Source organism: Tetranychus urticae, chromosome 2 (genome assembly GCF_039701765.1).
Source record: "Tetranychus urticae isolate SD_2017Ah chromosome 2, NJAU_TeUrti_SD_1.0, whole genome shotgun sequence".
Lineage (NCBI taxonomy): Eukaryota > Metazoa > Arthropoda > Arachnida > Trombidiformes > Tetranychidae > Tetranychus > Tetranychus urticae.
Genome location: NC_142959.1, coordinates 8,019,548 through 8,032,793, shown reverse-complemented (window position 1 = coordinate 8,032,793; position 13,246 = coordinate 8,019,548). Strand labels below are relative to the sequence as shown.

The window sequence follows — 13,246 nt, the reverse complement described above, 5'->3', positions numbered from 1 at the left end:
ACTGATTGTTTCTCTTAACCAACTCTAAATTCGATGAAATCTGTTTCTCAATCGAGAAATCAAAGAAAATTGAAATTGGTTTCTACGTAGGGGGAAATATTTTTGTTGCCTCCTACACGAACTTTCGCTACACTGTATAGATAATTCATAAAGATTTGTTTGATGCATAAACACTTAAATCGACTGTGTTGCTTGCAAAGGGATTTCTTTTTTCAACATCTTGGAAACCATAGGTCCCAGAAAAAAATGCATTTGATATTTGAATTCTTCAGCACAAATATGTTCAAATGCAATCACAAATATCCCCCTTGCAAATGTTAAAATTCAAAAGGCCATTATCTCGCAAACCGTTGGTTATAGAAAAAAATAGATTCGACGGCTGGATTTTTTGGCTAAGAAATACTTTAAAAAATATGTCAAATGAGCATTTACTCATGGTGCAGTTCGAAAGGCCGTTTTCTCGAAAACTATAGTTCGTAGAAAAAAATAAGTTTTAGATTCGGTCTGTTCACGTAAAAATACATCTAAATTATATCTCTCAAAAAATTCTAATTTTGAGGCGAAAATGGTCTTCGTCCTTAACTGTAGATTAAAGTTAATGTTAACTGTTTCAACATTTGATGTTTGGTTTGTTTCACAAGATTACATCGACAGTTGATTATTGACTAACTATTGAAATGTTCAGATTTCTCATGGGCTTGGAAAACTCAATCAAGATTAACCTTTTCAGTTTGAATGTTAATGGTAAAGGTAAATCAATACTGGTTCAAAAACGAATCGACGAAATCGACTACCCTTATAAAAATTCAAAAGCAGAAGCACTATTCAATGAGAATCCTTAACTTGGTCTGAGGAGTTAACCTCCAAGAACGATATTAACAATGATTTCATGGATTTGTGGAGCCAAGTTTAGATTGAATAATGTTCAAAATAAACTTTAATCAAATTAATTATGAATTTGAAAAATTTATCCCTTGACTTTTTAGGACATTATAAGCCATATCTACTCCTTGTTTGTGCTTTAGTAAATTTATTATTGGATATTTGATTTTTAAGATCCACTTCCCTTTGCTTTGCTTGATAAGCAAGGTATGTAATTTGATTCTTATATTTAGCTAACTGACTGGGTTCAGGTCCTTTAACTGTTGGTCCGGATTCCATGCTTATAGATTTTAAAAGTTCATAATTGCCTGCTAAGTATGAGCCAACATTTAATTCAACTATATCGATTTTTTTCGACTGGTTCTTCACCAAATTTAGAAGCTATGAATTTCTTAAACTCTGGATCATTGATGTTATTAGTTGGTGGTTGTTTACTTTCATTTTGCTGGGAATAATTGATGTTGTTGACATATTGTAATCTACATCACTGTATTTAAGCTCAGCTTCAGGTTTGGATTTAACAACAAGTATGATCGTTTCAATATTTGCATCCAATTGTTTAGTTGACTGTACATCACCAAATGAAAAGAAGGAGGTTGGAGTTTCATCATCATCGTTTGATTTTAAAGCGGAAGCTTTTTAAGGTCGCTTTGAAGGAGGTATATCAGTTTTTGGCCGTGAAATTGAGTGAGGAATAAGTGAAGCAACAGATATTCATACATATGATAATCGACTCGGATTAGTTACACTGTCAACAAATGTTAACCTTGAATTAATACTTCTGTCTAGTAAATTACAGTCTAGGATAGTTTAGAAACTCTTTTAAATAGAATGGAGCCGGTTTTCTGATTATTATGAAATCAAGAACATCTTCTGGAAATTGTTCACCATTAAATCCAGCAACAGATTTACTTCCCCTTTTAACCTTTCCCTTTGAATAGAGAACATCTTCAACTCTTTAAAATCCAACATATAGAATCCTTTCCCTCATTCATTAATCTAATTTTCTGTCGATGTAGAATCCAAGATTTTTCTAGCAAATGAAACGTAATACTTTTTAGTTATCGACCTTTCCAGTTTTGAATAAATGTCTACATATATTTTTCAATTCGCCAATATCTTCTCTTGTTGAGTGTAAGTGCAGTCAAACCTCTAAAAATTAGACTCTCTTAAATTGAGACGTTACCAAGCAACATAGACGCAGCACCGCTAATTGAATATAAGGATAAACTAAAAATGAATTAAAAATTACATATAATGACCGATGCTGAGCACAATTGATTTCAGAGACTAAGAAATTATCATTAGTTTAATAAAAACTTAAATTTAATCATACATTATGTATTATGAACGTTTCTCGAAGTCCAAATCTATTTTCAGAGTTGATGCTTTATAAATAGCCTCAAAGCTATCCCCACGAAGTCTCATTTTGTGAGGTTTGACTGTATTGTGAAAAGTTATTAAACGCTTTAGTAAGTGTCTGTGTAAATCTCAACTTTTCAGTTTTTCCAGATTCTATTGTTATTATCTAACTATCTGACTCTTAGTCTATATTATTTAGGCATAAGCATTAGTTTGTTTTATAATGTTTATCAATGAACTTCCAGATGAATGTTTGCTCATCATTTTTGGCTCAATAAATGAATTGGATGATTTAGTAAGCTGCTATAAAGGTAAGTTTTTTTTAAATCAAAATTAAGTTACATCAATGAACCAGAGACTCTGATTTAAATCAAATTAAAATCCAGTTTAGCTATATCGATACATTTGAGAGCTATAGTATCATAATCTAGGTTATAACATGATAAATATAATCATTTGACTGTTAAAGCATGATATTTGCATGTTTTTACAAACGTTTTATTTTGTCTTGTTTCTTAATGTTTTATTTTAGTATGCAGCAAATGGAGCCATTTAATTGCGGAGCGAACTAGAAAAGTTAAATATTTGTTTGGTAAGCACCTAATTTTTATCGATACTTATTCTCATTTTGAATGAATTTTTTCATTTAACTAATTTGTGCAGAACATTACGAGTGCTGGAATGGTGAAACCTCTCCAAATTATGCGTTGGATCATGTTTATTATTGCAAACAGGAACAGATTGATGCAACTTGTCTGAGCACATTTTTTCCAAATTTAATTGTTAGTTGAATCATTTCTTGTTTTGTTTGTCGATTACTTGCTGGCTAATTATTTTTTACGTTATTTGTTGTCTTACTACCTTAGATCGCCGATTTTTCTGGATTCCTTGCAAAAGTAAAATATGAAACTATCGTAACATTGGCCAAAAGGATGAAATCTTTAAAAGGAGTGAGTAATCATTACCATTATGACAGATATGAATCGATTTTCCAATATTGTGATGGACTCCAAATGGTATCAAACTATGACATTGAGCCATGGATAAGAGAGAATGGTGCCAACATTAAACAATTGCACCTTTACAGTTCTAAATTGGATAGATTCAAGGAAGATGCACATTGTTTTCCAAATCTTGAAAGGTTACATATTTTTAATACTGAAGGTGATTTTATAATACTTTTATATTTTAAACAAATTTTTGATACTGAGCATTCATCTTTTATCCTTAGGCTCGCCAGATGGTCCTTACGATGGTCCCGTATTAGGAAGACTTAAAATAGTTGAATTGGAGTTACCTTCTGATACAACCAGACGAATTTATTATGGTTTTCAGTTCATGGATTCATGTCCAAATTTGCAAAGTGCTCATATTAGTTTGCAGTCTTGTCGCCTTTTTGTTGATGAATCATTAACGCACAAATCTTTGCAAGATTTAGTTATTAGGCTGATCCAAGCAAAATTTCCGGATTTTGATTCTTGATAACTTTTTTGTTTCTTAATGGAATCTTATGATTTTTTCATCGAGTAATATGTGCACCTTCTAGATCATTTATATGTTGTCATTTTTCTTCTAACTTCAAAACTCCGCTCATGCGGCCACTCCCGTTCAGGCCACTTACCGCTCGAAACTGCATATGAAAAGCGATTCCGTTCTAATCCATTGACATCATTAGCTTCCTCTAGGTCCCATGAATATTTGCTGATACGAAAGGATCGGGTTCTTCACCTTCTGCATCCCATCGGTGAGCTTTAGACCGATCTGCAAATCTTGCAAATGCTGACCCATAGTTCATTCGTCTGTTAGAGTACGCTTGAGTAAGATTTTAGTTTTCTGTAACATTCTGAAGTTACTGCGGCAGCAAATAACACAGAGTTGTCGTTGAAAGTCAGTTAATTCTCGGGGTACCCATTTGGAGAGAATATTCCTGTACCGCTATTTGCCTCTCACAATCCTTTGCACATTACCATAGGGTATTGATATATGGCTCGCAAGAGACCTTAAAGACCAATGTCTCGATACAGAAAAGCATTCTTTTATAGTAGCAATTCTTCTTCGTCTTTCGGCTTATCATTGCATGCACCTTCTCTTTTCTCTGCAGTAGGATTTTCTCCATTCTTTATCGCGGCTACCCAATTTCTTACAGCCCTTTCGGTAGAGGGCTTGTCGGAAAACATTTTCTTTAGCTCATCATGAATATGGCTAGCAGTGTAGTCTTTTAATACTAAATAATTTGCGATTTTAATCACTTTAACCTTGATAATCTCATTTTTTAGCGTTGAGGCAAATTCTGTTGTTGAAAAAAGAACTTAAGCAATTTAATTTGAAACTTGAAGAAAAATGCCGTAAAATGATGCATAGCAACCCAACCTGGGTTTAGTTATCGCTGAATGGCCCTGCTGCAAACTCCGGAAATTTTGCTTGGATCAGCCTAATATAACATTTGTAAGTATTATCTGATTTGAAATGTATTTGCTTTTTAGTGAAGAATTCTTAAAATTTTTTCCAAATCAGATACAATAAGAGATGTTCGTCATGCAAAACTAAATTCATCTGTATTTTACTAATCTTTATATTCACAGTATAATTCAGTTTATGATGGTATTTTCGACTGGGACGAATTGAAAAGATTGTTCATGAAATATCCAAATCTTAAACATCTTGCACTGTGCGACAACAGGAAACTGAGAGATTGGCATATCGAGCGATTGGTTCGCATTTTACCCAATTTAGTGTTATTTGCTGTTCGTGGATGCCCAAGAGTCACTCAGGCGGCTGCTAATTATGTTCAAGACTATAATAAACTTTATGGACGATCAATCAAGTTTTACTTTAAAGATAACTACCATGAAATTCAATCAGATTGGCCTCAGTTATCAACTAGAGGTGAAAAAATCAGCCAAGGTTTTGATTTCATGAAACATTGCTTTCTTAAAGATTTTGACAACCTTTCTGCTTTCTTGATCACTAGCGATAACTAAACAACAAAAATGCACAGTAAAGCTCATTTTTTAATCGGCCAATTCTGGTTAATTGTATCGTTTTCTAACTTTTATTATATAATTGCAGTTTGTTCCGTTAACTGTTTTTCGTAAATACACGAACAACAGTTTTATTACAATATGTATAATTGATAACGAAAACTATCTCATTCTTGTATTTGTCTCAAAGCTACTCATCACCATTAAACATATATTAATAAAATAATATTAATTTTTGACTCTTCTGCATGAATTGATTTAAATGAACTATTATATTTAACTATAATGACGACCTTTATTCAATAGTTTGAAATAGCAAGCTGAAGTGATTGTTCAATAATCTGTTAAATCTTAAGTGAAACCGGGTTTATAGGCTGAATTATATTTCTGGATATTCGTCCGATTGAATGCTGTGAAATCGTCAGAATTATTTCTTTTAGCTTCTATGGAATTTAATAGTAAATTCAAAGGTTACTAAAAAAACAATTGAAATTTTAATCTTATTTTTAACTATTAATAAATTGTATCTTATTTAAGTATCAATCAAATTGGGAATTCATTAATCGAGTATCTCATTGAAGGTTAAACAAATGATTACTATTTACGTAAATCCATTTTAACATTATCTATTAGCATTTCCTATTCGAAATACGTCAAATGCTCGTTGATATCAACGAAAATCAGATTTATTTAAACAAACCAGATGATAGAGTTAGACTACACTGTTTGCAGTAAATCTATTAGTTAATGGATAACTCGGTTATACTAGTTTTACGCATATCTTTTTTTTGATAAACGCCATCTACTATACGTAAGATGCTTAATAATACCAGTGGTAATATAGTAGAAATTAAAAATTAAAGGGTGTTTCAGGCAAGTTGTCACAAATGCTTAAAGCTAAATGAGCTTTATTGGTCAAAGATAAGAAAGGTTTAGGTAACAAAAAACATTAAACAACACCACCTATGAACCTTAATTATGAATTAACTTAAATTACCATAGTTTAAAATTGAAATTAATTTAAATGGTCATAGATGGTGTTGTTTAATGTTTTTTTTTGTTATCTAAACCTTTCTTATCTTTGACCAATGAACTGTTCCCTTCTTTAAAAATTTACCCATTTCCATACAGTAAGATCCCAGATAATGAGAGTCCCACATAATGAGATAAATTTATCAACGATCCCTAATTAAGGAGGAGTTAATTCAATTTGAATTTCATCAAATTTCATTTTGATTTCTTTAATTTTCAATTGATTTGATTCGAATTTCTTTCGTAAAATATTAATCAAAAAACTCACGAAATCATTTTAAACTAACATTTACGATAAAATTCGATCTATTAAGGGAGATTGAAAATCATGAAATAAGCTGCCCGATGAATAGTGAAAATAAGCTATTCCACAGTACTCTCATTATCTGGGATCTCACTGTACTTAACTCAAATTCAACTTCTTTTCTCATCCTCAGTTAACGTAAAACTCAAAATTATTTTCAGTACTCAAATTTAGTACTAAATTTTAGTACTTGAAGTTAGGACTAAGAATTAGTACAGTAAATCCACACTTTTTCGATATTTTTGGAGGTACTCCATCTATTGGAATAATTAATACTTTTCTCTTGGGCTGATAGATTTTTCGCTTTCTCGCTTTCTTTTGTTTTTTATTGAGCCTTTTTGATTGGTCAAGTTGTAATGAAAAATTAGAAAGAAAAATATAAGAGAAAAGTATTAATTATTCCAATAGATGGAGTACCTCCAAAAATATCGAAAAAGTGTGGATTTACTGTACTAACTTTTAGCCCTTAAGGTAAGCACCTAGAATTAGTGCTTAAATCTGTTTGAAACAATCCTTTTTAATCTTTTGACCCTTCTGCTGACACCTGGTCAGTCTATCCTAACTATTTCTTCTATTTCCTTTCCAACCCAATAAAAGACAATGATAATCCTCCAGTAAGGGGAGAATGTGTTTTGACTTTAACCTGACACTTAGCTTTCAATAATTTTCTGTAGACCCTTTTTTGTTTTAAATAAAGTTTTTTGCCTTTTCAAATTGAGAAGTCTACAACCAATAAAGCTCATTTAGCTTTAAGCATTTGTGACAACTTGCCTGAAACACCCTTCAACTTAAGCGTGAAACTACAGTAGTGTAATGCATAAAAAAGATCCATCTAATGTTAATTACAGAGACCTGCCAGTAATTTAGACTGCCAGTAATTTAGACTAAATTTTTCAATGGTCCCTATTGAAAAAGGATGGAATTTTGTTTTGATTTTACCAAATTTCATTTCGATTTTTTTTAGCTATTAATTAACTTAATTCAATTTTCTTTCGTAAAATATTAATCCAAAAACTCAGGGAATCACCTTAAAGCAACATTTTAGGTTTAATTTGCTCGATTAAGGAAAATTGAAAATCATGAATTATGTTGCTCGACGAATAGTGTGAATAAGCTATTTCCAGTGAGTCTAAATTACTGGCAGGTCTCTGTAGCCATTATTAGTCTAATTTCAGTGTAAATTTAATGAAAAAATAACGCCGTCTCACTGATTTTTCCTGGATGCTTAACTCACATTTTTAAGTATAATTTAAAGTTTTACAGTGTAATTTAAATTAAATTACACTGTAAAACCTTGATTAAATTATTTAATCGAAAATAATGAATAGAAAAAGAAAGAGTCACTTTCTTGCGCCATCTTCTGGCTCCAAGAAAAATTTTCGTTGAGAAAGCCTGTTTAATGTTGCACTCTTCTTGTTAGTAAGAAGTTCTTACTTTACTCTTTGGTCTATCTTTTTCCCTCAAAATCTGTTCATAACTTGAAAAAGGGTCTCACTAAAAGACCAAAATTGGCCAAACGACCAAAATTGGCCAAAAATGGCCAAAAATGGCCAAAATTGATTTAAAACAATTGAAACATGTATATTTGATGTTTTTCAATATAATTTAGCTTATCACTGATGCTAATTAAGTATTTTTAGACTAAAAAAAGTTGTAATTAGCTTAAAACATTAAGATTACAATTAAATAACAAATTTGGATACGATCCCTCAAATTTTCACAACAACAGATGGCAGCACATTTTAAGGGACCGTATCCAAATTTGTTTCAATTTGTTATTTAATTGTAATCTTAATGTTTTAAGCTAATTACAACTTTTTTTAGTCTAAAAATACTTAATTAGCATCAGTGATAAGCTAAATTATATTGAAAAACATCAAATATACATGTTTCAATTGTTTTAAATCAATTTTGGCCATTTTTGGCCATTTTTGGCCATTTTTGGCCAATTTTGGTCTTTTAGTGAGACCCCTTGAAAAAGGATTTAACAAATGTCATTGCTATTAATGTGTTTTATCATTTATATAATTTAATTTTTCTCAATTAATTTATTCACAGAAATCGCTACTAAAATCTATATTAGTTAGGATTATACATTAGTGTATTATATTTTACAATGTTTATCAATGAACTTCCAGACGAATGTTTGCTCATTATTTTTGGCTCAATAAATGAATTGGATGACTTAGTAAACTGCTATAAAGGTAAGTTTGTTTTAAACCAAAATTAAATTACACCAGAGACTCTGATTTAAATCAAGTTAAAATCCATTTAGATATATCGATACATTTCAGAGCTATTTCATATCATTTGGCTGTTTAAGCATGATTGCATATTTTTAACAAATGTTTAATTATTTGTCTTGATTGTGAAGACAATCACACAAGCATCTAGTAAACCAAAGAAAATCAAAGAAATTTAATGAAATTGTTGTATTTTAGTATGCAGCAAATGGAGCCATTTAATTGCGGAGCGAACTAGAAAAGTTAAATATTTGTTTGGTAAGAATCTAATTTTTTAACGATACTTATTATCATTATGAATCCTTAGGCTCGCCAGATGGTCCTTACGATGGTCCCGTATTAGGAAGACTTAAAATAGTTGAATTGTCCTTACCTTCACATATTGGTCTTGGCATCTATCATGGTTTCCAGTTCATGGATTCATGTCCGAATTTACAAAGCGCTCATATTAGGTTGAACTCTGATTCCATTTTTGTTGATGAATCATTAAAACACAAATCTTTGCAAGATTTAGTTTTATCATTTGTAAGTATTGTTTGATTTATTTGTAGAGTATTCTTAAATTTTTGCCAAATCAAATACAATAAGAGATTTTCATTATTACAAAACTAGATTCATCTGTATTAATTAACTAATCTTTATATACACAGCACGATCGAGATAATACTCGTTGGGGGGAATTGAGAAGATTGTTCCTGAAATATCCAAATCTTAAACATCTTGCAATGTACAGCAACAGGAGTCTGGAAGATGAGCATATCGAACAATTGGTTCGCATTCTACCCAATTTAGTGTTATTTGCTGTTCGTGGATGTCCAAGAGTCACTCAGGCGGCTGCTAATTATGTTCAAGAATATAATAAACTATATGGACGATCAATCAAGTTTTACTCTAAAGAGAATTACCATGAAATTCAATCAGATTGGCCTCAGTTATCAACTAAAAGGGAAAAAATTAGTCAAGGCTTTGATTTCATGAAACATTGTTTTCTTAAAGATTTTGTTAAACTTTCTACTTTCTTAATCTCTAGCGAGGACTGAATAACAAAATGCACAAGCTTTGGCTCTGAAAAGCTCATTTGTTAAACGGTCAATTCTGGTTACTTGTATTATATAATTGCAGTTTGCTCAGCTAACTGTATTTCGTATTATAAATACACAAAAAACAATCATACTACAATATGTAATTCAATAACAAAAACTATCTCATTCTTGTATTCATCTCAAAGCTACTCATTACCATTAACCATAAAAGTGAATTTAATAAATTAAACTAAATTCAATTCAATTAATTTAAGACGGTGTCGAGAACAGTTATTTTATGTGCTATCAGCGCCTCCTGAATGTAAACCGGGAGAACTAACAGCTTTTAAATCTCAACTTTACAGTTTTTCCAGATTCTATTCTTATTGTTATTATCTAATTGTCTGGCTCTTCCCCTCTAAATCTGTTAATAACTTTAGCTATTATTTAAACAAGTGTCATTACTGTTAATATGTTGTATTACTAATGTAATTTAATTTTTCTCAATCAAGTTTATGCGTGGATAACTGCTAATAAAGTCTATATAAGTTAGGCTTAAGCATTAGTCTATTTTACAATGTTTATAAATCAACTTCCAGACGAATGTTTGCTCATCATTTTTGGTTTAATAAATGAATTGGATGATTTAGTAAACTGCTATTCAGGTAAGTTTGTTTTAAACCAAAATTAAATTACACCTCTGAACCAGAGACTCTGATAAGACTCTGAAAGTTAAAATCCATTCAGCTATATCGATACATTTCAGAGCTATAGTATCATAATATAGATAATAACAACATGATAAATATTGTCATTTGACTGTTACAGCATGATATTCGCGTTGAACGTTTAATTATTTTGTCTTAATAATGAAGACAATCACACAATCATCTAGTAAACCAAAGAAAATCAAAGAAATTTAATGAAATTGTTGTATTTTAGTATGCAGCAAATGGAGCCATTTAATTGCGGAGCGAACTAGAAAAGTTAAATATTTGTTTGGTAAGAATCTAATTTTTTAACGATACTTATTATCATTATGAATGAATTCCCTCATTTAACTTATTTGTTCAGAAGATCGGTGGAATGGTGAAAGCGCTCCAAATTATACGTTGGATTATGTTTATTATCAAACAGAGGAACCGCTTGATGCAACTTGTTTGAGCACATTATTTCCAAATTTAATTGTTTGTTAAATGATTTTTTGTTTGTTTGTCTATTACTTGCTGACTAATCATTTTTTTATGTTATTTGCTGTCTTATTACCTTAGGTTGTCGACTTTTCTGGATTCCTTGCAAAAATGAAACATGAAACTATCGTTACATTGATCAAAAAGATGAAATCTTTGAAAGGATTGATTGCTCATTGCTGCTATTATGAAGGAGATGAATCGATTATCCAAAATTGTGATGGACTCGAAATGGTATCAAACGATGACATTGAGCCATGCATAAAAGAGAAAGGTGTCACCTTTAAACAATTGCACCTTGTCAGTTATAATCTGGATAGATTCAGGGAAGATGCACATTGTTTTCCAAATCTTGAAAGATTATACATTCATAATAATGAAGGTGATCTTAAAACACTTTTATATTTTGCACAAATTTTTGATAATCAGCATTCATCTTCTATCCTTAGGCTCGCCAGATTACTATTACGATGGTCCCATATTAGGAAGACTTAGAATAGTTGAATTGTCCTTATCTTCTTATGATGGTACAGACATTTATTATGGTTTCCAGTTCATGGATTCATGTCCGAATTTACAAAGCGCTCATATTAAATTGGACTCTAATCGCCTTTTTGTGGATGAATCATTGAAACACAAGTCTCTGCAAGATTTAGTTTTATCATTTGTAAGTATTGTTTGATTTGAAATGTTTTTCTCATTTGTGAAGAATTCTCAAAATTTCTTTACAAATCAAATACAATAAGAGATTTTCATTATTACAAAACTAGATTCATCTGTATTAATTAACTTATCTTTATATACACAGTACGATCAAGATTATACTGATATTTTCTTCTGGGACGAATTGAAAAGATTGTTTATGAAATATCCAAACCTTAAACATCTTGCACTGTGCGACAACAGGAGACTGGAGGATGAGCATATCGAGCAATTGGTTCGCATTCTACCCAATTTAGTGTTATTTGCTGTTCGTGGATGTCCAAGAGTCACTCAGGCGGCTGCTAATTATGTTCAAGACTATAATAAACTATATGGACGATCAATCAAGTTTTACTTTAAAGAGAATTACCATGAAATTCAATCAGATTGGCCTCAGTTATCAAATAAATGTGGAAAAATTAGTCAAGGTTTTGATTTCATGAAACATTGCTTTCTTAAAGATTTTTTTAAACTTTCTACTTTCTTGATCTCTAGCGAAGACTGAATAACAGAAAAGCACAGACTCTGGCTTCGAAAAGATCATTTGTTAAACAGTCAATTCTGATTACTTGGATCTTTTACTAGCTTATTTTATATAATTGTAGTTTTTTCCATTTCTGTGCTCAAATACCCAAACAATTTCATTACAATATGTATATTAATAACAAAAACTATCTCATTCTTGTATACTCAAGGCACTCATCACCATTAAACATTTTAAAGTGAATTTGTTCTTAATTTTTTAATCTGCTTTTATGAATGTACTCAAGTTAATTATTGAACTTATTTTTGTCAAGCTTTAAAATTTGTCATTACCGGTGGACTCAAGAAAGCTAATTGAAAGCAGTGGTTACTGAATACCTGGATAAGCCAGGAAAATGACGAATTTTATACAATAGTTTTATAAATAGCAAGCTGGAGTGACTGTCCAACACTTACAATCTGTTAAATCTTGAGTGAAAGAGAGGCTGAATTATATTTCTGGATGTTCGCTCGATTAAATGCAGTGAAATCCTCAGAATGATTTCTTTTACCTTCTATGGAATTCAATAGTAAATTCAAAGGTTTACTAAAAAACAATTGAAATTGTAATCTATTTTCAGCTATTAATAAATTGTATCTTATTTAAGTATCAATCATATTGGGAATTCATTAATCGAGCATCTCATTGAAGGTTAAACAAATGATTACTATTTACGTAAATCTATTTTAACATTATCTATTAGCATATTAGCATTTCCTATTCGAAATACGTCAAATCCTCGTTGATATCAACGAAAATCAGATTTATTTAAACCAAATGATAGAGTTGAATATCACAATAATCAAGTTGATTGAAAATCATTCTGTTTACTACATGTGTATTTCGAGTTTTTTGTTCAATAATATCATTGTTATTATGATGGTTAGATAGTTTTAAATGGGAGAGTTTTGTAGCAAAGTTGAGTTTAAAAATAAATTCACAGAAATTGATTTGCGTTTTAATTTTATTTCACCGGCTTCTGTAATAATTAAAGTCGTAATCAAG

General features: G+C 30.8%; 3 protein-coding genes across 5 annotated transcripts; all 3 read left to right on the top strand.

The window, feature by feature from the left end:
* Positions 1-2,172: 2,172 nt before the first annotated feature.
* On the top strand, positions 2,173-3,788 carry LOC107367824 (uncharacterized). Of its 2 annotated transcripts, XM_025162052.2 has the most exons (6): positions 2,173-2,354; positions 2,430-2,555; positions 2,777-2,836; positions 2,908-3,026; positions 3,111-3,408; positions 3,476-3,788. In XM_025162052.2, the coding sequence occupies exons 2-6, from the start codon at positions 2,468-2,470 to the stop codon at positions 3,724-3,726; spliced, it is 816 nt and encodes a 271-aa protein (XP_025017820.2). In that variant the 5' UTR covers positions 2,173-2,354; positions 2,430-2,467; the 3' UTR covers positions 3,727-3,788. The 2 variants fall into 2 exon arrangements, with proteins under 2 accessions (XP_025017820.2, XP_089123211.1); XM_089267085.1 differs by having other exon boundaries at positions 2,322-2,555.
* A 4,573-nt stretch (positions 3,789-8,361) lies between these two features.
* Positions 8,362-10,095, top strand: LOC149093804 (uncharacterized). Its single transcript, XM_089267021.1, has 3 exons — positions 8,362-8,765; positions 9,112-9,329; positions 9,455-10,095. The coding sequence occupies exons 1-3, from the start codon at positions 8,678-8,680 to the stop codon at positions 9,842-9,844; spliced, it is 696 nt and encodes a 231-aa protein (XP_089123147.1). The 5' UTR covers positions 8,362-8,677; the 3' UTR covers positions 9,845-10,095.
* Positions 10,096-10,196: 101 nt separating this feature from the next.
* Positions 10,197-12,445, top strand: LOC107367821 (uncharacterized). 2 transcript variants are annotated; one of them, XM_015935569.3, is made up of 6 exons: positions 10,197-10,491; positions 10,769-10,828; positions 10,904-11,013; positions 11,098-11,398; positions 11,466-11,683; positions 11,825-12,445. In XM_015935569.3, the coding sequence occupies exons 1-6, from the start codon at positions 10,404-10,406 to the stop codon at positions 12,221-12,223; spliced, it is 1,176 nt and encodes a 391-aa protein (XP_015791055.1). In that variant the 5' UTR covers positions 10,197-10,403; the 3' UTR covers positions 12,224-12,445. The 2 variants fall into 2 exon arrangements, with proteins under 2 accessions (XP_015791055.1, XP_015791054.1); XM_015935568.3 differs by having other exon boundaries at positions 10,901-11,013.
* The last annotated feature ends 801 nt before the right edge of the window (positions 12,446-13,246 follow it).

Excerpts from the sequence above, each read along its gene's own strand:
- LOC107367824 (XM_025162052.2), top strand. The coding sequence starts at position 2,468 with ATGTTTATCAATGAACTTCCAGATGAATGTTTGCTCATCATTTTTGGC. Across the intron at positions 3,027-3,110 it reads CATTTTTTCCAAATTTAATT|ATCGCCGATTTTTCTGGATT; the intron begins GTTAGTTGAATC and ends TTACTACCTTAG. Across the intron at positions 3,409-3,475 it reads ACATATTTTTAATACTGAAG|GCTCGCCAGATGGTCCTTAC; the intron begins GTGATTTTATAA and ends TTTTATCCTTAG.
- LOC149093804 (XM_089267021.1), top strand. The coding sequence starts at position 8,678 with ATGTTTATCAATGAACTTCCAGACGAATGTTTGCTCATTATTTTTGGC. Across the intron at positions 8,766-9,111 it reads CTTAGTAAACTGCTATAAAG|GCTCGCCAGATGGTCCTTAC; the intron begins GTAAGTTTGTTT and ends ATGAATCCTTAG. Across the intron at positions 9,330-9,454 it reads AAGATTTAGTTTTATCATTT|CACGATCGAGATAATACTCG; the intron begins GTAAGTATTGTT and ends TTATATACACAG.
- LOC107367821 (XM_015935568.3), top strand. The coding sequence starts at position 10,404 with ATGTTTATAAATCAACTTCCAGACGAATGTTTGCTCATCATTTTTGGT. Across the intron at positions 10,492-10,768 it reads TTTAGTAAACTGCTATTCAG|TATGCAGCAAATGGAGCCAT; the intron begins GTAAGTTTGTTT and ends GTTGTATTTTAG. Across the intron at positions 11,014-11,097 it reads CATTATTTCCAAATTTAATT|GTTGTCGACTTTTCTGGATT; the intron begins GTTTGTTAAATG and ends TTATTACCTTAG.